Consider the following 23,562-nt stretch of genomic DNA (forward strand, 5'->3'; position numbering starts at 1 on the left):
AACAATAAGGCATTATGGTTCATGCACTATGGATAAACAACTAAACTTAGAACACGTAAACTCAAGTTCTAACTCAAATTATATGATACATAGAATATTTTATTATTTTTAGTATTAGCCACAATGTATAATAATGTCAAACATTTGTGGAATGCTTCCTCTGTGCTTGGTACTGTGTTAAAATACTTTACATGCCCAATAATCATACAAGCTACGTCCTCTCATTACCCTCACCTCACAGAGAAGGAAACTGAACTCAAAAAGAAGTAACTGGCTCAAAATTTCACAGCTAGAATTGGTACAGTCTTCCTCTAGAGCCCACACTCATCATTATACCACAAAAGTTACAGCTTCTCTGGGTCTATTTCTTAGCAGTAAAATGGAAGTAATGTATCTGTATTATTTATCTCAAATCAAATACAATAATGGATCCAAGAAAATTTAATAGCATATAAATATGCCACAAAAATGATAAATTTTAAAAACAGATATACATAACATATACATATATATACATGCACATATATATATATAAAAACAGATAATACAACTCTACTTAAGTATAACTGTAAATTCAAATTTTGGAAAAAACATATCTGAGAAAAGTAAACAGATATTTTAAAAAATAACAGGAACAACTATTATTTGGCTGTGTGCTGGGCAATGTTCTATGTGAGAACACAGCTGTTCACTTTCTTCTTTATATTTTATTCATTTTTCAATGTTTTCCATTCTAAGCCTAAAGTGGCCAGATAAAGACAGCAACAGGCTCTTGGACACTCCTCTCATGATCAAGCAGGTCCATGCAGCCTCCTCTTGAGCAGGGCGGGCCCATGGCTGACCAGTGTGATGCCAGCTGTGCTGCCCAGGGGAGGTCCTCACCACTTCCTGTCTCCTGGACCTCCTGCTCTTGGCTGCAACATGCTGTGAGGAAGCCAAGCTCACAAAGTGTCCAACCAGGTGGCGAGGCCCCAAGGCCAAGAGCCACTGCCGCATCAGCCCTGCGATGGGGTCCCTGCACCCAGCCACCTTAAGGGGTCCCTGCACCCAGCTAAGCTGTCCTAGACGACATGAAACAGAGACAAGGTGCCCCACAAGGCCTGGGAAAGCTTCAGAGGTATGAGCAAAATCAGTAACTACTGCTGTGTGAAGCCACTAAGGCTGAATGAAGGTGGTTTGTAATGCACTGACAGCTGACCAGAAACATTTATACAACTAGGAAAAAATAAATGCCATAAAAGTTAGTAACATAATCCTCATCAGTTCATGCACTCAGTGGAACCTGAAGAAACGCCCACACCTCACACCCTGCTTCACAAGCTTCCTAGTACAGTATTAGGAACCCACTCAGACCGGCTGCCCGGGCCCGGGTCCGCCTGGCCAACGGAGGAGTGCCATCTAGTGTTGGAAATGACTAATTGTGGTCTCATCATTGTATTACAATAACCAAATGCAAACAGGAAAAACTAATTTTTCTTCATTACTTTTACAACACTCTGCAGGAGTGCACTGGGGGAATACCGATAATACTCCTCTACTTTACTTGCAGATTTTCATTTTTGAAACTGTAATCACGACTGCCAGTTAGGAAAATCAGTGCACTTGTGAGCTCATCAAGCCAAAGCAACAGTTACCCCTTCAAGCAGGAGGGCCTGGCACTTCACATAAAGATGAAAGGAGGAAGGTGCCTGTCAACCAGCTGAGCTGTGGGAGTGGCAGCAACTGTGATGAAACTAAGGATTCATGCCTAGTCCAAGGCCTTGGGGTAGAGGAGGGCAAGTGCTGTACTAGCCAGAAATTTAGCCCCAGGATTTTCAGATATCCTTTTTCGTCCAAGAGAATTCATAATTTTTTGTAAAATCTCCCCAAAGGTAAATGTTGGTAGCCAATTGAAAACTGAAGCTCAAGAGAGGAACACACCGTGTAGTCCAAACCAAATGTAACTACAGCTGAATTCAACCTGCAGGCCCAATGCAGCCCCACTCTAAAAATGAGTCACCAGCCAGGGTGCCTGCAGGAGAGGGGAACAGAAAAGAAAGCAGGGCCACATTCTGGTTTTCCCAGTTTCCCACCACCCTTCCTGCTCTTTACTCTGCAATCATCCTAAGTGTCCTGAGTCAGGCAGGGCGAAGGCTGCTCCTGTCTGGCGTCAGTGAGCTGGAACACCAAAGGCAGAAACTGCTCAAATATGAAAACGCTTCAGCAGGCAACACACGAGCAAAGACTGCTGAACAAAGAAAAGCGCAACAGCATAAATAGGTCATTCACTAAATCAGAAACACAAACTGTCTGTGAACATAAAAAATTCATTCTCAATAGTTACCACGAAACAAAACGGAAATGTCAATGCCATTTTCACTTATCCTAAAATAATCATTAGATAAGAATCCAAAAATTAAGGACACTCAAATCAATCTTTGTAATACCTTTTTTAAAATAGAAATAAAAAAAGGCATTTGACTAAATTAGTCCTGATAGACCCAAAAAGGGACTACTTGGAGCCATTAAAAATGATATAAATCTATACATCACTGGTAATAGGCCTTGTTCTAACACCAAGCGGGTTACAGGTAAAATAAAAGTACACAGCATCATCCCATTCTTGTAAAAAAGTATAATACGCACACTCAAATGAGTATACATATATATGCAATGTACATGCATATACATGTGTGGAGAGAAGTCTAAAATTACATAAATTGTAAACTGTAATCATTTTAATATATATTTATAATTTTCTTTTATGTACTTTATTTGTATAATAAAGTTATTGGTAGGTTTTCAAGTTACTTACCTATCATGATACATATCTACCTAATAACTTATTCCCAGCATATAAATTTCCTCAACAATAAGAAAATCAGAAAAAGAGAAATGAAGAAAGAATAAAATACAACACACTGGTGAGTGTGCTATGTCTGGAAGACTGCAATCACTATAACAATTTCGCAGTTTATTTCAGAGATTCTTATCACTGCCTCTTCAGACCAGAGCATCCCAGCATCTTTCAAACACAAAATATGTAACTGGAGAGAACACGAAAGGATCATTAAATCAGCCACCACCAAACAGCATCTCACGACATAGTGATGGTTAAAAGATGCCACCACAATCTTGTAAATATGCTAAAAACCACTGAACTGTACACTTTAAATTGGTGAACTTTGTGGTATGTGAACTATATTTCAATTTTTTTAAAAAGATGCCATCAAGGACAAAGAAAAAACTACTTTCCCAGACATACTCATAACTCTACCATCTCAGAATCTTCACAGTGAAAAACGTACCCCAAGAACAGCACAGCTCTGGGTTCTGGATGGAGGAAGACATCGCCACTGAACACGTCACGGGATTCACACGATGAGAAACAGGACAGGAGTGCTGAATGTAACGCTCCTAACATTACGTTTCCACGTCCCTTCCTGGCCGACCTCTCTCAGGACACTGAACACACAGACAAGTCCAGCTTCCCTTGCTTCTCCCTCACCTCGAAGAGGATGGGAGTCCTAGAGGGTATGGCCTATGCCTTACTCGCTTCTCCAGGGCCTGCACAGTGTGTGACATCATAGCTGCTCTATAAGTATGTCACTGAATGAAAGGGCAACTTCTATGTTCCTGTGAAATCCACAGGACTGGCTCTGTATCCTTGAACAAGGATAAGCCCAGCACCACTAAGAAAAGAACTGACTAATTCATCGTCTCTAGAAAAGGGCAAACAACCAATACTTCCTGCTGCTTTCTCAGTGAACAATGATTTGTGAACAGTTCATGTTCTCAGTGAGCAGTTCATGCTGCAAATAATAGTTCTATTTGCTTATTTGGGTATTTATACAATTATCTGAATTAAAGAAATAAAAGATCTTACGAGAATTTTAGGAGAGGTTCCAGACCACGCCCAGGGAATTCATTGAGAATTTCCATGGCGGTTACACAACCCACAGTTGGTATTCCTTCAGTATAATCACTTCCAAGCAAATAGGCCAAATTTATTAACTTATTCCGGTCCAATCCTATAAGAGCAGCAATATTTTTTAATTTTTATTTTATTAAGATTTCTTACAGAACATTTATAAACATTTTATCATATAAAGCATATATATGTATCTATATCTGACAACCAAAAATACCTTATTTGAAAAGAAATTCTTCTATTAAATGGCATTCTGTTAACATTTTTAAAGTTGCATCCATTCTCATAGCTTTAAATACCCTCTATACGCTGACCCCCAAAGTTAGCTAATAATAAATAGTCATCATGGTTCAGAGAGACCCAGGCTAGAAAGCACCCACCTGGCTTTCCAGGAACATCTGTCCGGTGATAGCAGCAGCAACCTGTTATTGCTGCTGTTTTTGAACTTTCTAACCTGGGTCTCTCTGAACCACAGTCACATATATTCAACTATCACAATACCGCCACTGGGTATCCAATGAGCATCTCCAATTTATCACATTCAAACCTGAACGCTTCATTTCTCCTTCTCCACTCTGCTCCTTCCTTGTCTTATTGAAGGCAGGTCCACCCGACCAGCTGCTCAGTACCTGGAAGACTCCTCAACTTCACTCTTCTCCCGCCCCACACCCAATCCACCTGCACACCCCAGCACACGAGAACCCTGGCGGATTTCGGTGTCTTCCAGTTCTCTCACATTAACTTTGCCATTTCCTTCCTCCTCCTCTCACACTGGCCTCCCTGCTTCCCTAGAACACATCACACAAGCTTCTGCCTCAGCCCCTTTCACTCACTAGTCCCGAGGTATCTATCTTAAGTGCTGGCTTCCTATATCCTGCAGGCCCCTGCCCTGAAGTTGCATGAGTAAAGCCTTTCCCAACAACTCTCTCTGAAACAGCACCTGCATTCCCGGTGCCTGAAGCTCACTCTCTCCTCTCCTTTACTGCTATATTTTCTTTCACGTCAAATTATGACTTAAGTATCTGCTTATCATCTGTTTCTCCTACTATTTTACTCTCTGCTCTTTACTCCTTGTTAAGAACAAGTAGCATATAGCAGTCACCAAATATGCATTTGCTGGATGAACAGAAGAACATCAATGCTAGAAACCCGAATACAGGCCCGGGCACAGGAGTAACTCCCTCTACATCCCCTCTCCACCATCTGGTTCACTCTGGAGATCTCGGGTAACTAGTCAAAGTTTAACTAAGTCAGATGATTAACTGCCTAAACATACTAGGACTTTAATTCCTTAATTCGACTGTTTAAAATCCTTTTCCTCTATATAAGCCAAAGATCAGTTCTGTGAAAGTTTGTGATTTCCATCAATGCATCAAACTACTTCCTTGGAAACAAAAAATACCTAGGACAAATTCTGAAGGTAAGTGTCAGAAAGTAATCAAAAAGACGCTGAAGTCTTACCTAATTGATTGTGAAAGTCCACATATTGGTAATATTCTACAAACTTGTTTTTATTAAAAAAGTTTTTATAGACATGCCGTGCTCCAAACAGCCAGATATCACTGTCATCAGTGATGGTTCCAGAAGTCTGATCAGTCAGGTCCAGGATGGCACACTGTGCCTCGGCTTCCATAGGAGCCTGGATGTAGGGAATGCCGAACAGGCGCAGGAGTTCCTGCAGAGTTAGGGATACACAGTGACCCCCAGGAAGGGCATCACCAGGCTCTGAGCACCAGGTGAAGCAGTGCTGACCACTTCATGTAATGCATTCGTTCCTGCAGTGTTACGGACACACAGTGACCCCAGGGAAAGGCATCACCAGGCCCTGAGCACCAGGGAGAGAAGCGTATACTCACTTCATGCAGTGCATTCCCCCAGGGATCTGAGGAAGGTGGTAAAGGAGGCCCAAGCTGCCTGCACCCACCTGGCTTTCCAGGAACATCTGTCCGGTGACAGTAGCAGCAATCCGTTCTTGCTGCTGTTTTTGAGCTTTCAGTGAATTCTGTTGTTCTAAGAGGTTGCTCTCCAGAGTTTCCAGCTCCTCCTATAAAATGTTTTTTCATTTGTAGATTTATATTAATAATCCAAATGAGTTCATTTGTTACGAAAAGCCTGCAATCAGTCTGACTGAAATTACCAATAAGCTCTTTCTCCTTATGAAGTACTCCACTGGATTTCTAAGCAAGACTCTGTAAACCACATGGAAAATGGAGTCTATCCCAGGCAGTAATCTACACAAAAACGAAGCCATCAGCAACCACAAGATGTACTGCAAATAGCTAATAAATAGTCATACAGCAACTCCTTAAAACTCAAAACCTACTTAACGTGGCTTCCTCAGCAAGAAGTGAAAACACAATGTTACAGTATTACCAAATCGATATCTTGCCATTCATGGAGTGACTCTTCCGCATCTTTCTCAGCTTCCTGTGGCTCACCATCCTCATCCTCCCTCTCAGAGCTGTCCCTCGGGAGGCACTCAGACTCAGCAGGGGCTTCTTCCTCCCTAGTTCCTATCAGTTCCTCTTCACCTTGTTCTGAGGGAGGTGTGGAAGTTTCATGCAATTCTGCTTGAAGTTCTTCATCACTAATCACACTCTTCACTTCAACGAAACTTCCTGTACCAAAATAAAGGTCACTTCATCTACATCCAAAACATTAAAATTATCCTGCAATAATCAAAAACTTTCTAGAGGATCCTGAAAAATGCTATACCCTAAAAAGGAAAGATTTGACTATAACAGAAAACATGTAATAGTAGCATTATTATTAAATAAATGTGATCACAAATGTCTGTAACTTCGAAACAAGCCTTTTCAATTAGGTAAACTGGCACTGTCTTTGAAAGTAGGAAACTCTCTTAAGATTTGCATATTTGCTTTATATAAATATGTTCTAAGCTAACTGACATTGTTTTAAAAATTCAAAGGGAGAATTATCAAAGTATACAATCACAGAAGTTGCTCAATATGTTTTTACGCTATTCACACAGCCCAGAATAAAGTTGTGACTCAGAAATAGTTCTTCTTCTTCCACTTCCCTTCTCGCCTCTCTTACTGTCCTTCCCTCTCCTCAAAATATATTTATTGGTTCCCTTCCTTCCCTGCAGGTAGAGAGGGCTAGCAAAGCCTGTCCAGCTGGGTTTAAAGAGACACTTGGAACAGAGGAAGGGGCTCTCAGGGTCTGGGAGCTGGCACCAAGGACACAGCTGGAGCTAAGAAGACAGCAGGGCCAAGGAGAAGGCCAGTGGGAGGCGGAGATGGTTACAAATTGAGGGAGAATAAGCAGATACAAATATATTGAAGATAAGGGAAGCAATGTGTCTCATTGTTAGGAAAACTATAAAAAAAGTGGGAGGCTAGACTGAACCCCGTGATACTGAATTGGAACTGCAGATATCGGTATAAACTCATGGATTTTAATACAGATGGACAAAAATATAGAGGTATGTTTGCGTAAGTGTGTGCATGTATATGTCTACATAAATATACTTCCTGGCTCTCTTGCCGAAAAGGCCTGAGACAGTTACACCTCAGGATCCATAAGCACACCCACATCCATAGTTTGTGGTGTCTAACCCCATGCTCCACTGAAAGGAACCAGAGCTCCCTGGTGAAATGGCTGGTTCTAGGACCAGGGCACAGTAAGTTCAAGATATGCTTGGAACAGCTTGGCCAGAAAGTAAGGAAAGGCTCAAAATATAATGGGAAACTGTTACAAGCTATTAGAAGGAGCCCCCACTGGACAAAGCTGGGACAATTTGAGCAACAGAGTAAATTATGACAGTATTGGATTATAACTCACTACATAAAATAGGAATACAGGAGTCTACGCTGATTAAAAATAACAATAATAAATGAGGAAAAGGAAAAAAATCTTCCTCATAGAAGGATATCAAGTAATAATATATAAGGAATGACAGAGTTAGAAAACCGTCATTTGGCAATCAACATAGTAACAAATTATTCATGTTAAAATCAATGACTGCTAAAACAAGTGGGTGAAAATTTGGGAACAGCATATTTACATAGCTACAAAAATTCCTTTCCCACAAAATACTTATTAATTATAAAAGGGAAATGGTAACTTTTGAATGAAGAAAACTAGCAGAAACCAGGAACAAACTGCATGTGTGTATGTGTAGTGGGGGATTTGATTCTCATTTTTCAAAGTAGTCATCTATGAAGTCTCTGTGAACACTAAATTAACCAACACTGAGCCACTGCTCTTAAACATATATATGTGTATATATAAATATATACATATACACACACGTATACACATATGCACACATATATGTATATGCATATAGACACATATATAACACATATGTATGCAGACATATACATGTGTATATATACACATATACAATATATATGTTGTATGTGTACACATTATATATGTGTATATGGGTGTATGTGTACACATATGTGTATACATATACACATACATATATAACATATATGTATACATGTGTGTATACATATATAACGTGTTATGTGTGTTATATATGACATGTATATGTCGTGTGTATTGTGTTATATATCTAACACGTATTTGTGCATACATACACATTATATATGTATATATAGATGTTATATATGTATAGATGTTATATATATGTATAGATGTATATGTGTATATATACACATACATACACATATATACATATATTACACAAAGATAACATATATATGAACATATTTCATATATATTATCCTAAATCCTAAAAACTGCCATCTTAGTAGATTCCATTTATTGTATAAACAAGAAATAAAGTTCAAGAAACAAATTGGTGACTTGCCTGAGGCTGCCACACTAACAGGTGCCAGAATAGGGATTCAAATCTAGTCCAACTGGCCCGGGGCTTCTGGTCATCTCTCTCAGAGCACGGGAACAAGGCAGAGTGTCACCTTCTCAACCTCAGCGGGAGACAGTGTGGCAACTCAAGCTTTTCCCCAAATCCACAGATGACCACAAAGACACAGTGGGTACTGATTTTGGAGTTACAAATATATTTTAGTGATCACGCAATTTTGCAAATATGGAATCTACAAATAATGAGATCAATGGTATATATGTGTATACAGATTTGGAGACATATGATACACATATAGAGGGCCACAGAGGGGCCAAGAGAAGTGATAAGCTAATGTGGTAACATGCTAGCCACTGAGGTACTGGGTGAAGGAAACAGTGTTTTATAATATTGTTCCAACTTTTTAAAGTTAATAATTATTTCAAAATAAAAACTTTTTAAAAACTAGAGGGAAACTCAACTTTACTATCCCCAACTAGGGCACTCCATCCTTTAAAAATAATAACAAAAAGCAGAGCAACACAGGGAGGGTCAAGATTCCATTACCAGCTGCGTGTCCCTGGGAAAGCCGTTTCACCTTTCTTTCCAAGTCTCTTGTTCCTTATCTGTAAAAAGTAAAAACGGGACTACACTAAAGGATCCCTCAGTTCCTACAGAGGTGAAATCCTACCATTCCAAATTTCTACAAAAGCACAGATACATACCATCAGATTCACTTTCTTCTGAGTCAATTTCCACTGAATCCATGGGCTTTAGAATGGAAATTAAATTCTGGCCTGCAGATTCAATGGCCTGCTGTTCTTCAATGGTTTTCAGAAAATTCTCCTGTTCTTTAGCATTAAATGACACCACATTTTCTAAGTTGCCTACTGTCTCTGAAGGGACACTTACTATGCTACTCATTTCCTGCAAACCGACAGAGCCAATGACTTCAGAAGCAGGATATGGTTCACATTCTGTTTCATCATCACTTGAAAGAACAGAGGAACCATATTTACTCTCAGATGGGCCAAGCTGTTTCTGTAGCTCAAGCACGCTGGCATGTGTTTCGTTCTTTGACACAGAACTCATAAGAGTTGGAGGTGCCGGTGTCAGTTCCTTTCCATTTAGGAGCCCAAGTGTGTCACTATGTCTAACCACTGTGCTCTTCAGAGGCAGCTGATCTTTTCTGTCCTTAACCATAGACTCATCACTTATTGGAAAGGGTGCAGTCCCCACGTGAATAGGTGACATTTGTTCTTTTGGAACTGAGTCTGTGGGCTCTCTCCCCTCATTAGTGCTGGCTACATGCTCCTCTGCAGAGTGCACACTAGATGACGCGAGTGTCGCAGTCAAGGGCATTCCTTTTCCAACTCTCACTTTAAGTCCTTCATCACTGTCCTCAGTGGAGCAGTTTATACGCAGTTCTGATCCTGGTCCTCCTGTCTGCACCTCATCTACAGCATGCACTTTTACGTCTTCGTCATCATCAAGAGCTCTCTGAATAGCTGAAAGAGTCCGGGGTGATATGGAGCCTTCGTCTACAGTAGCAGGTTCATTCCCTTCACAGGACTGCCTTCGATTTACACTCTCCAGCTCCTCTTCTGAGCTACTTCCCAGCAGGGCAGCTTGCATAGCTAGTAAAGTTCTTGGAGAAGGAGGGGTAGCATCAGGCTCTTTCTCTGTCTTCAGTTTTTCACATGGAGATGACTTCATGTCAAAAGACATGCTGTGCATTTTGCTGGAAGAAGGAAGAGATTCTGAATCCACTTCTGCAACTTTCTTAGCTTGAATACCTTAAGAAGAATTAAAACACTTCTCACCATGCAGTTTTACAGTGTGACAATACACTTCTAGTGAGAGGAATAACAGAACACTCATTCTCATAAATAAGGATATACATCTTCACGTAATCAGCAACTAGGAGTTAATTCATTCATTAATTTTAAAGTGGTCTGGCACTATAGTAATTATTAATAGCTGTATACAGTTATTACATAAATAGAATTTCATTAATATTATCCAGGGGTGCTAGTTTATAGAATTCAGAGCCAAGACATATCTTTGATTTTTATTATAAATATTGTAAATATGTAAATGGTGGCACCTGATACCTTTTATCAAGATGTAATGGGAAGTGTCTTCAGAGACCACTCTCCTTGACTCTACCTCCTTCAAAAAGCCCCCTTCATCTTCATACTGCCTTCGGATGTGTCCTGAATGTTGCTGATTCATTTCCTTTTGGACATGTTCTATGTGCTGGTTCAGATAGTTTTTTTTAAGCAAGCCTTTGAGTTGGTACTGTGAAAAGTCATTGGACTCCTAAAGGCAAATTAAACAAACAAAATTGCTGTTTTACATTAAATACAGATAACATTACCATATTTCCACCCCTTTCCCCAACAGGGAACAAAGAACAACTGGCTTTTTTCATTGATGGTAGCTTTATATCATAAAAGCTGAATAACAAGAAAAACTATAACCTCCTTTAAAAAAAAATCTTCAAAAGAGTTGGACAAAAAAAAATCATGAATACTGTTTATGATTTAATAATTTATTCAATAAACATTTATTGTGCATGTAATGCATAGTGGTCACTGTGACATTTGATTATGGCTTAACAAGCCGTCTTCTAGAATGCAGATAAATATGCAAGCAAAGTGCCCAGCATAGCCTTATCCCACAGAAGACACAATAAATCACAGCAATCACAGTTAATAATAGTAATACTTAACATTATAAGGCATTTCCCATTGACGGCATTTTTCTAAGTGCTTTTACATAAAATACCTCATTTTACTCTCACAATCATCCTCTGAAACAGATAGCACCTCCATTTTATAAGTGAACAAATCGGGACTTAAATAGGTTAGGTAACCTCCCTAGAGTCACAGGGCTAATAAGTGGTAGATCTGGGATCAAAAGCCTATCAATTTACTATAATTGATTCTATTAATATAGTAGACAGCCCCCTCATCCTTGGGGATATGTTCCAAGTCCCCCAGAGAACGCCTGAAACTGCAGAAAGTACCAAACCCGACTGTCATCAATCAGAGCATGTTTCTGTTCATGTCTCCCACCCAAAAATTTAATGGCTTTTCCATATTAACTGAGCGCTTATCACACACTGAGGTCATGACTTTGGCAGTTTGTGGTGCGACAGCAAAACCAGCACCAATTTCTTTTTCCTTCTTCATAATTTAATAGATATAAAAGTCATTTCTACTGAAGATCTTAGCAACCTCAGCCAACATACGATTTCTTTTCTTTCCTTATTAAGTCAAGAACTTTCACCTTTTCACTTAAAGGAGGCACTCTACAGCTTCTCTTTGGCATATGCAGATTGCCAGCATCATACTTTTGCACTGTCGAGCCATTATTAAGTCAAGTAAGAGTGACCTGAGAAGAAGCACTGCAATATCGCGACAGTCGACCTGATGGCCGAGACAGCGACTAAGTGATTAACAGGCAGGAAGCATATACAGTATGGAGAAGCTACACAAAAGGAGGATCCCCGTTCCAGGCAAGATGGAGCAGGAGGGTATGAGATTTCATCACGCTACTCAGAAGGGCATGCAAGTTAAAACTTACGAATTATTTCTGAAATTTTCTATTTAACATTTTCAGACCACAGTGTACCACAGGTCTCTGAAAACTGCAGAAACCAAAACGCTGAGTAAGATGGAATTATTGCATTATGATTATTACTACTGCTATTACCTACCATCACTACTGTTACCAATATTACATTTGTACAATGTACAGATGATACAAAGGCCCAACATGGATGACTTAGAACATCTCTAACAAAATTACAAATCCAACAAGCTGCTACTCTACACCACCCCACAGTTCACCACTCCTAGACACTTCATGGTTGCAGAAAGAAAATAAAGAACAGTAACTCATTAGGGACTGTCTCTCTTTCTTACATTTCTTCCTACTACTGTTGATACAAGCAAAATTCTATTTCCTCAACTGTCACACAGAGATCCTCTCACACTCAAGAAATAAAATGCCTGACAGACTGAGGCTGCACTTTTCTCCTGAAATAAAAATCAACTTATTTCTGTCCTTTGTATATCCAAAGACCCAAGAACATCACCTCTGTGCACCTCAGTGTGTGCTACTTCACATTCTTTGTGGAAAAAACAGAGAGAGTGATGAAAAAAGAAATTTATCCTTCCCTTTTCATATTTCTGGTACCAATTTAAGCAATATTCAAAAAGTGTAGAAAATAAGAAACACTCCCATCTACTCACTAAGGTCAATGATACTGCAAAATTTCTATTCTGTCCTACAATGGGTAAAAGGAGAACTATCGTAGAAATGACACATAGTAGCAATAGCAAGAGAAAAAGAACTCAGTCACTGGCAACTAAGACAGCGAGTGATCGATAGTAACATGAATTAAGTATCAGTGGCAGTATGATCAGGAGACATAACCACACACACCACCTCCACTCTAGCTTTCTGGGCCTGCAGAGCCACGAGACGTTCCAAGGTGAAGATGCCCCATTCCCACTGTCCAGAAAGAATGTGGCAAAATGTGGAGACCCAGTGGCATTTCTAGGGCTGCACAGAGGAAGATACACTTTGAATTTCAATTTAGGACATATTTTTCCATTGTGGTTAGACTCCCTATTACTACTAGTTTTTATAGACAATGTATATTACAGGCTACCATAACTTTAATGAACTAACCTAAGAATTGAGTCAGGAAGCATCTAATGTCATGTGAAAAATACTGAGCTAGGCGCTGAAAATACAGAGGTGAGCAGGATAAGCATGTTTTGGAGCTAAGAACTATAAACTGACATTACACTGTGAGAACAAAGACCAGGAGAAAAAACCCAGTCTTGGGTCAAAAGTCAAGAAAGACTTCTTAGAGTAAACGTCTGTACAATTAAGCTTATAAATATGCAATGCTTCACAGACTCTCTGAGATACAGAAATACAGTTTACAGTTAACTGAGATATCATGTAAGTACTGCTTATCAATTTTGTCTTTCTAATAAAAAGTTTTCTTCAAGTTCTTAATTCTAAGCATGAATGTACTGTTGTGTATTTCACCTCTGGCATTGCTTCAAATAATGTTCTTCTTCGCTTGGTGAACTCTTTCATATCAGTCAAGATTTCATGCTTTACTTCGGGGGGCAGGCTGCTAAAGTCCTCAGACTCAATATCTATCGCTTGAGGATTATGAAAGAACTCTTCCTGTAAAGAGTAAAACACAGCACCATGAAATGTACATTTCGTACACTTAGTTCTAGTCACCATTAGGGATATTTACTGTATATAATAAATACAACTCTACATAATCCACAATTGGCTAAACACAGTTGCATATAATCTGTGACAGGTAACAAAGTGCGTAGGCAAATTAGGGAATGTAACCATTCACTCTTTCATTCATTCAAAAGAAAAAATACTTAGCAAGTACCTCTAAGGCACCAGGCACTGTTCTAGGTGCTAAGGTACTGTGAGATCAGATAACATGCCAGATAAGGTCCCTGCTCTTAGGGGTAGAGGAGAGCAGACAATACATAAATAAATAAATGAACATGATAATGGTTAAGAAAATAAAGCAGATTTATCTGATATGAGAGTGATTAGGTGAACAGATAGAGGAAAAAAAAGATTTGTTTGACAGATAAAGAAGACACTAAAAAGAGGATGTGTGAGCAGGGACTTGAAAAATATCAAAGAGCCTAGTTGAGGACAGAACATTCTAGGCTGGGAAAACAGGAAATGCAAGGACCCAAGACAGAATGAGGCTTAGGAATTCAAGCAATATATATAATTCCCTTAATTTAGTTTTATTTTGCTCTTAACATAAAATAAAAAACAAAATTAAAAGTGAGAAATTCACAAAAGACGTGGAAAAGTATAAAGCTTTTCTCAATTTTAACTCATTACCAAAAGTACTTTAAAATACTTCATTAGTAAAAAAGATAAGCTAATACAACCTGCTGTCCTGCATGTCTGTATGTTGCTTGAGCATGTACCAACCAACAACACACAGGACAGATCTGTCACTGCACGCAGTGTTTCCTGTGCTTTCTCTCACTAAAGCTCCCATCACCCCTATCAGGACAGCATTGATAACAACTTTGTTTTACAAAAAAATAAATAAATAAAGCCTTGGAGAATTTAATCTGTCTGATCACACAGCTAGTGAGCAGTGGAACCTGGATAGAAACGCAGGTCTTTCTGACTACGAGGCCCAAGGTCTTAACTAAGATCGCTCTCACTAGCTGCATTAATAACACAGGACTTCTGCAACCTGAAGGATCTTGAGATTTTAGCTCGAAAATCTTCCACCTGATATAGCAAAACAATATGAACAAACAAGAAACAGTGAATTTGGAGATCAAAAAATGTTATCTGCAAACACTAAGAAACTGAAAAAGCTGTTTATGAAAAAAAAAAATATATATATATACAGCACAGCTTCAATTTGTAAAAATGTTACTCACGAAAACATGTGTGGGACATTCTTCTTGTCTACCTCTCTGCCCCTTACATAGGAGCTGGCCTTAGTAATTAGCTTGAGGAACAGGGTGTGGTGGGAAGGAGGCTGCACAACCTCCAAAGCTAGGTGGAAAAGGCCACAGGGCTTCCGCGTGGAACTTTCTCCTGGGATGCTCACCCTCGAAACACAGCCACCAGGCTGGGAAAAAGACCAGGCCATGTGGAGAGGCCACAAGCAGGTGCTCTGGTGCCCACCGCATGGAAGTCTGGCCGACAGCCAGTGTCAACCACCGCCCATGGCAGCAAGGAAGCCTTGAAAGCCACTCCAGTTCCACTTATAGACTGGCTGCATCTACACAAGAGACTCCAGAGAGAACTGCCTGGCTGAGCTCATCAACCCCCGGAACCCTAGAAGATAACAAATGATGTTTTACACCACTAAGTTACACAGCAACAGATAACTAGAACATACACACACGTATACACATATACATGTATGCATGCGAGGGAATGTGTTCTCTTTCTGGGTCCACAAGGGGGCGTAGTTTTAAGGGCAAGAACTTCCCAGCACCATGCCCCCTTCCCGTGCCTCTCCATCCAGGAGATTTAACAGTTTCCGTTTTAATTTTTGCGGTGCAGGAAAGGTTCAAAAGTCAATCACTCCAGCAGAAGTTCAAAGGAACTCCTTTCATTGGCAAGGGAACTTAGAGAAGGTGGGAATTCCTCCCAGGTTAAAAGTCCCTGTCTCGCTCGTCTGGGCGGATTTCCCCTCTGGGGTCCCCTTCCACACACCCTCTCTCATGGAAGATTTCTCTCTTTCTCCTTTTTCTCTTTCTCTGCCTAAATAAATCATCTCCTGCAAACACTTTACTAGGGAACCTGGTAAAGTTTATTTAGGCAGAGAAAGAGAAAAAGGGGTCTGGTGTTCACTTTACGAGGGCACCTGCCATGGTCCCCTCTCTCATTCTTGAGACAGCAAGGGACCAAGAGCCTGGAGCCTACTGGGAGCAAGCTAAGCGCTCCCCTGAAACCCAAAACAGCAACACATGTACATTTGATACATATATACATATCCAAATACAAACACAGGCAGGGGAAGAATGGACAAAAATACATCAAAATGTTACTAAAAGTTATTTATGAATGATATGTTTTCTGTATTTTTTTATGTAAGTACATATTACTTTTGACTGGTTGGCTAGTTGGTTGTAAAAGAAAAATAGCTTATTTTGAATACCTAGATGTGTGTAATGGCAAATTCCATATACATGTGTGCGTGTGTGTGTGTGTGTGTGTGTGTATTGGTATGTATTTGTATAGATACATGCACACATATATATGCACACACAATCAAAAAGGCCTCTGTCTTTACTTTTTATCAGGAACTTCCATAGTTTTATATACCTCATTAATATTGTTCATTTTCACGTCATTCATTTCAAATAACAATACATCCTGAATTCAAAAATAAACTAAATACCTGTAACGCTTGTTTTTGATTCATTCTTTCTTGCCATTCTTTTTCATCTTCCTCTTCTGAACTGAAAGTCAAACATATATTTATGGTATCTATGATTTTTAATGACTACTTACAAAAATAATGTATTTAAGGTGCTGCTCATTATAGGGGCTACTACGATGGATAAAACAGCAAGATCTGTGCCACCACTGGTCTTGCGGTCTGTTGGGGGACCCTTGTAAGTAAGTAGTTACAATGGGATCTGATAACTTCCACCACAAGGGAAGTGTGGGTTGCTAGAGGTGCAATAGGGAGTCAGCTCACCCCAATTTAGAGGAGTCACAAAAGCCTTCCAGGATCTCCTGCAATTACACTGGCTGGAGTTAGCCACAAATAAATGAGGAGTCTAGTTGGAGGGAGTGGGGAGGTTCACGGAGAAGTGTTCCAGGCAAAAGAACTAAGCTTTATAACCGTCTGGAAACAAGGAAATGAAAGCTTGCCTATGGATGATGTGAAGAAAGGAAGGGATGAGACTGGAAAGTATAATTAAGGAGTTAAAGTTTTATCCTAAAGACATGAGAAGCCACATCGAGTGTGGGTGGCTCACACCTGTAATCCCAGCACTTTGGGAGGCTGAGGCAGGCAGATCACTTGAGGTTAGGAGTTCGAAACCAGCCTGGACAACATGGTAAAACCTTGTCTCTACTAAAAATACAAAAATTAGCCAGGTGTGGTGGCGGGCACCTATAATCCCAGCTACTCCAGAGGCTGAGGCAGGAGAATCACTTGAACCCAGGAGTCAAAAGTTGTAGTGAGCTCAGATTGTTCCATTGCACTTCAGCCTGGGCGACAGACTTCGTCTCATTTAAAAAAAAAAAAGAAGAAGAAAAGAAAAAAGAAAAAAAGAAATGAGAAGCTAGAAAGTGTTTTAAGTAAGGAAATGACAATATGAGATTTGGATTTCAAACAGACTATAACACAAAACAGAGATTGGGCTTGACGGGAGGAGTTATTACAAAAAGGGTAAGATCAAAGATCAAGACAGAAAGAAATTTAAAAGCTAATAATGTAACCTGGAGAAAAAATGAAGATGGTAGCAATGGAGACAAAGAGAACTGAGCTGATTCAAAAGTTAAGTTGTTTCTTGGGAACTCCTGGGAAAGGAAGAAGTGGAGGGAAGGACGGGACAAAGGCAAACTGTCAAGCCTTCTGGTTCTCCAACGTCACTTCAAATACAGAAGCTGCCAACAGTTAGGAGACAGACAGAGGAAGTGGAGTCCACAAAGAGACTGAGTAGAAACGCCAGAGAGATGCCAGGGGAACAGAGCAGTGTGGCTTGGTGTTTAGGGCAGAGAAGTCAAGCACACTGAGAAGTGCAAAGCATCTGCTAGATTTGGCAACAAGGATGTCATGGGTGGTGGTAATTTAGCATCATGGTGAGAGAGACCATGGATTGAGAAGCAGCTAGAAACAGCACGTGTAAGCAAAACTAAAAGTCATGCCTTGGAGAATTTTAAATCCACTGTCCTGGCAGAAGTTCTTCAGAATGAAAAGAAATAAGGATCATGAATCACCAAAACAAAAGAACAGTAAATAAAAAATTTAGTCTTTGAAAAATATTCTAAAAGGTTATAGAGCATGCCTATTTCAGATGCATTAAAAAATTTTCACATGCCGTACCATGTAGATAACACATCATGTAGCAATGACTAAAATAATATTCTTAAATAGTTCAACATTTACCTATGTTTTTCTTCCTCTTGTAAAGGAGGCAAAACATAAATGTCATTTTCTCTTCGGACTTGCGTGAGACTTGGTAGTGCTTCATCTCTGCAAAGTACACAAACCTTTAAACAGATAATACGAAACAGTATTCTGAGTCGATAATACTTCCCCACTGGTTACATAGACCCTGCTCGGGGTGGTGAACGGGGACCTGAACGGGCTCCCCTCGGGCCACTGCTGTGGAAAATAAGTACAGCCAAGAGAAAGGAAGGAAACGTGGAGCGGCTGCTCACCTAGAGTCAAGGAGAAGAGCAGAATGAAAGTAAAAAGTGTACACGACGCAACACGACAGCTTTTCTTTCTCATGAGCAAAGTTGATTCTCACAAAATGGAGAATTGCCAACCCTTCACATTACCAGGTCAAGTCCCAGCCTACTTGTCTCATTTCACTCTCTACTTTCTGTTGAGAGTTAAAATTAGACAGGGAAAGGGAACCGTAGGAATCCAAGAAAAAAATCACTGTTCTAAAACTTCATCTCTAACATGACTATAATTTTCCTCTTGCCTTTTGCTTTTGAAGGCGGTTTTGATGGCTTGTCTTTTCAAAAATGTTTTCAGAAGCTTCTCTGTCGTTTTCCTGGAGTCACTGGATGCTGAGTCCTTTCTCTGCCTTCTCTTCGCCTATGGGAAGAAAGGATGTAAGATCTCATTTGGGGATATTAGACCATTAGAAACATGGCTGTGATTTCCCATAGAATTTGGTTTGTCTGAATTTCTAGACTACAGCTGCTTTAGCATTTCCTCCTAACTGCCGTATCAACAAACACCTGCAGGTTGCTGCTACATAAAGGACACCTAGAGTTTCCGCCTATTACTTCATGGGCTACTATACAATGCATCTGGGGAACTATTAATTTACTTTCAGTTTCTTTTAAGTGTCCTTTAATATGCCCAAGAAATGGAAAGCTTAATGATATATAATCAAGTAAATACTTCCCAAAAAAGAAATCTTTATTTATTCTTTAAAATGTCACTGTTACACCAAAAACAATTTCTAATATTGCTTTTTATAAACATGCATTACTTATACGTAAATCTTCCCTTCAACATTCAAGATTATAGATCATGAGAAATTCTAAAAGGTATAGAAATATCTTGTAAGAAATGTTCAAGAAGGGACAAATGGATAGTCCTGTGCTTATAGCTTAATATCAGATACAAAATAGCCAAGATATTCTCTTTTCCTTTCTAATCCTTCCACAAAGTACCTGATATGTGACTTTTATATATCAGGTATGCCTTGGGTAACTGAAAACGGCAACATTCAAGTCTAGAAACTCTTACTGAGGCAACAAATGCCCCCCAGAATTTATAAAGTTTTACTTTTATCCTATATCCTCACTTAATTAGACAGTCTCTGTCTGGTATGATGACAAAAGTCGTCATTTCATTACTTTGGAATTTTCAACATATGAAAGTCATATATCCAAATGGGTGCTGTCATTTGGACTGCTTTAACATTATTTTATGACACTTTTTTAGAGATGGGGTCTCCTTGTGTTGCCAAATATAGACTTGGGCTCAAGCAATCCTCCTGCCCCAGCCTTCCAAAAACATTTTTAAAAACTACTTCCAGAACAATAAAGCAGCAACGCATTCTCATTCTTCTACATCATGCTCAATTTCCTTCCTAGATAATCCATTTGTCATCACTTGGCACCACATAGCATCACTTCCTCCTAAAATCCAATTCCCCTTAAAAGAAGACTTGCTATCATGGAGGATACCTGCTCTCAGATTCAGGGAGGCACTTCCCGGAGGGTTCCCACAGTGTTCTGAGTGATGGCGACATCCTTGAAATAAATATAGAATACCTAACAAGATCCTCTAAAGGGAAAAGTCTCAACTGCAAAGGTTTTAGAAGTTAGTTGTATTTAAAAGTTAAATTTTATCATTGTACCCATGATGAACTCTCATAAAAATTTTTTAAATGAAAAATTAATTGTTCAGGATAAGAAAAAAAAAGCAGATGTAAGTAAACTGAATATGTGTCAAAATGTCTGTTTCTAAAATTCTAAAGAGAAAACAAAAATTTTATGTGAACTTCTCTAAGAATGCAAAAAGAAAAAACTTATTTGACACTTACCAAAAACTAGGTGACACTTACCAAAGTCTGTTTCTTCAATAGAGGAGCGTCCCCATCAAACACAAAAATAGGACGAATTCGAAAAAATAAGAGTTTGCAGAGCCGATGGAACAAAGTGAGAAGATGAGCATTTTCTATTGAGTTCCCATGGCGATCCCGGACTCCCTTAAGTGCTTGGTTTAACCAAATGCTAATATCTGGGAGAATTGTTAATGGAAAAAACTCTGGAATTTGTCTCTTCATCCTCAAAACTTTAATTTCCTAATAACTGATATTATCCAAACGTTGAACACTAACTACTTATCACTATTCATTTAAAATCGAAAAACACTTAGCTCTCATGGAATCTACCTAATGCCAGTTAACTTTAGTTGAGCTCTTGTTACTCCTATTCACATACTGCATTTTAAAATCAGACAGACACATCCTTTTAAGAAGTCTCATTGCAAAGAACTGCTTCATTTAAAAAAAGTGATCACTAAAGAATTTCCATGAATTAGCACAAACTTTCTAGAACAATGTGACAATTCACAGTGAAGAAAAACTAAAACTTGCAGTCTATTTTACCACTTCCAGACATTGATCCTCAGAAAATCATCATGGATATGTAATAAAAGTTGTTTATAGAATGCTTGTTTATAATAACGAAAATATAAAAATCAACTTAAAAGTTTTATAGGTCTTTTCTAAAAACTAATTATGGCAGACATATTTGCTAGAATACCAAAAGGCCCTTATAAATGGAAGTTGCAGGAACATGTATAGTAAGGAAGACAGTCATTAAGTATTATTAAAGAGAGTGAAATAGATAATAAAAGCATATAAAGTATAACTCCATTTTCTGATACAGTATATATGTTTTAAAAAACTGGAAGTTCACACATCAGAGTAGATATTATGTCTGTGAGATTAAAGATAATTTATATTTTCATCTTGAAGTTTTCTTATATTTTTCAACTTTTCTAAAAAGTGCTTCTCAAAAAATGTTGTATTTGTCCAGAAGAGTAACACACACTCTGCTGGTTTTCCTGCTCACAGACTCTTCGCCAGCTCCTACGACACGGAGGGAGTATCTACTTTGTCAGTGCTCTCTCTCGAGCCCTCTTCTTTCCTCCTGTCTGAACTATCAACCTCCACTCCCCTCCACACACACCATGCCCTGGCTACATGCATACGTCTGGCCCAGAGCGCTCTCCTGACCCCAGAACGGAGAGCCCAGATGACATCTCTACCCCACGCCTCACAGACATTTCCAACTTAACATGATCAAAACAAGAACTCCGTGTCTTCTCCACTAAGCTGCTCACCCATCTCAGTGAATGTCACTGGCATTCACCCAAGCCAGAATGCTGGGCATTACCCGCTATAGCCCCCCATCAACTATTACCAGGTCTATCAATTCTACCTTCTAATATATCTTGAAGGTATATACTAGATTTCACCAATGTATCCTTGGTGAATCCTCCAAAGCTTCCCATTGCCTTCAAGATACTATCTAAAACTCCTTCTCCTGGCCTACGAAGCCCTGAATGATCCGGCCTCTGCTCACTTCCAGCCACTAGGCTTTTCTCAAACCCCAGAAATCACTAAGCTCCTTCCTGCCTCCAGGTTCTTCTCACATGCTCCTTCCTCTGCCTCAGTTTTTCCCTCTCTTGGCCTAGTTCTCTCCTACTCTAAGGTCCCAGTCTATGGATCACTTCCTCAGTCTAGATGAAGACCTCCTCCTTGTATATGTTCCTATTTTTAAAATATACTGAGGATGGGTGAGGTGGCTCACACCTGTAATCCCAGCACTTTGGGAGGCCAAGGCAGGTGGATCATGAGGTCAGGAAATCAAGACCATCCTGCTCAATATGGTGAAATCCCATCTCTACTAAAAATACAAAAATTAGCTGGGCATGGTGGCATGCATCTGTAGTCCCAGCTACCTAAGAGGCTAAGGCAGGAGAATCGCTTGACCCAGGAGGTGAAATTTGCAATGAGCCGAGATCACGCCACTGCACTCCAGCCTGGGCAAGAGTGAGCCTCCATTTCAAAAAAAAAAAAAAAAAAAAAATATATATATATATATATATATATATAAGTGTGTGTGTGTGTGTGTGTGTGTGTGTGTGTGTGTGGCTTTTATATATATAGCTTATATATCTATATATAGCTTTTATATATAAGATATATACACACACATATATATATACCTATATATCGATTTATATATATGATATATGGTTTTTATCTTATATATATAAAGATACATATAGCTTTTATATATATGAGATATATATATATATATATATGGCTTATTATGTGGCAGAAATTTTTCTATGCATTGCCATATCCAGTGCACTAAACAAAACGAAGTATTTACCCTGCAGAGTTTATAATCTAGCAGGGAAAAACAAGCCTGTGTGCTCCATGGCTTGTTCAGGCAATTTGCGCACTGTACTCCCTTTCACAGGAACTCTTACACACAATAAATACCTGCTATTAAATAAGTGGAAAATTTTGGTATTTAAATAAATGTACACTGCCTAACTTTTATCACAATAAAAAAAAATGTAGGCCCATCAACAATTAACTTAAGAAACACTATGTAACAAAATACCTAGTGGAAAGCAAGCTAATGCTATACTTATTTCTGTAATATTTAGCAACATCATGGGCCAGGCATATCCAAGACCCTAGAGATATGCATCAAACAACACAGCCGTGAACAAAACAGATATGGTCCGTATCTCCAAGAAGCCTGTGCAGCAGGACAAAAGGAATGGCAGGAGGTGATACAGCCACTGAGAAGTTTCTAAAATGTGATTTAAGGATCACTCTGATGAACATGTGAACAATAAATTATAAGGAAACCAGTTCTAAAATGAGTTACAATAGCCCAAGTAAAAGCAGACAGTAGCAGTGGAGACCATGAGAAGAAGTCAAATAAAAGATATATCTCGGCCGGGCGCGTTGGCTCAAGCCTGTAATCCCAGCACTTTGGGAGGCCAAAGAGGGTGGATCACAGATCAAGAGATCGAGACCATCCTGGTAAACATGGTGAAACC

The 23,562-nt window shown here is 39.3% G+C and overlaps 1 protein-coding gene across 2 annotated transcripts in view; it reads right to left on the bottom strand.

The window, feature by feature from the left end:
- ERCC5 (ERCC excision repair 5, endonuclease) overlaps window positions 1–23,562 on the bottom strand; it is a 30,711-nt gene that overhangs the window by 3,571 nt on the left and 3,578 nt on the right. The window contains exons 2-12 of one of the 2 annotated variants that reach the window (XM_074387454.1): window positions 20,534–20,709; window positions 18,932–19,047; window positions 18,385–18,471; window positions 16,663–16,723; window positions 13,782–13,925; window positions 10,823–11,030; window positions 9,434–10,504; window positions 6,284–6,528; window positions 5,835–5,954; window positions 5,372–5,585; window positions 3,866–4,010 (exon numbers count right to left, since the gene is read on the bottom strand). In XM_074387454.1, the coding sequence (XP_074243555.1) occupies window positions 3,866–4,010; window positions 5,372–5,585; window positions 5,835–5,954; window positions 6,284–6,528; window positions 9,434–10,504; window positions 10,823–11,030; window positions 13,782–13,925; window positions 16,663–16,723; window positions 18,385–18,471; window positions 18,932–19,047; window positions 20,534–20,709 (2,587 nt within the window). Of the gene's footprint in view, window positions 1–3,865; window positions 4,011–5,371; window positions 5,586–5,834; window positions 5,955–6,283; window positions 6,529–9,433; window positions 10,505–10,822; window positions 11,031–13,781; window positions 13,926–15,360; window positions 15,612–16,662; window positions 16,724–18,384; window positions 18,472–18,931; window positions 19,048–20,533; window positions 20,710–23,562 lie in introns of those variants that run through there. The other variant, XM_074387455.1, reaches the window with a different exon arrangement.

This window comes from Saimiri boliviensis, chromosome 16 (genome assembly GCF_048565385.1).
Source record: "Saimiri boliviensis isolate mSaiBol1 chromosome 16, mSaiBol1.pri, whole genome shotgun sequence".
In the NCBI taxonomy this organism is placed as follows: Eukaryota; Metazoa; Chordata; class Mammalia; order Primates; family Cebidae; genus Saimiri; species Saimiri boliviensis.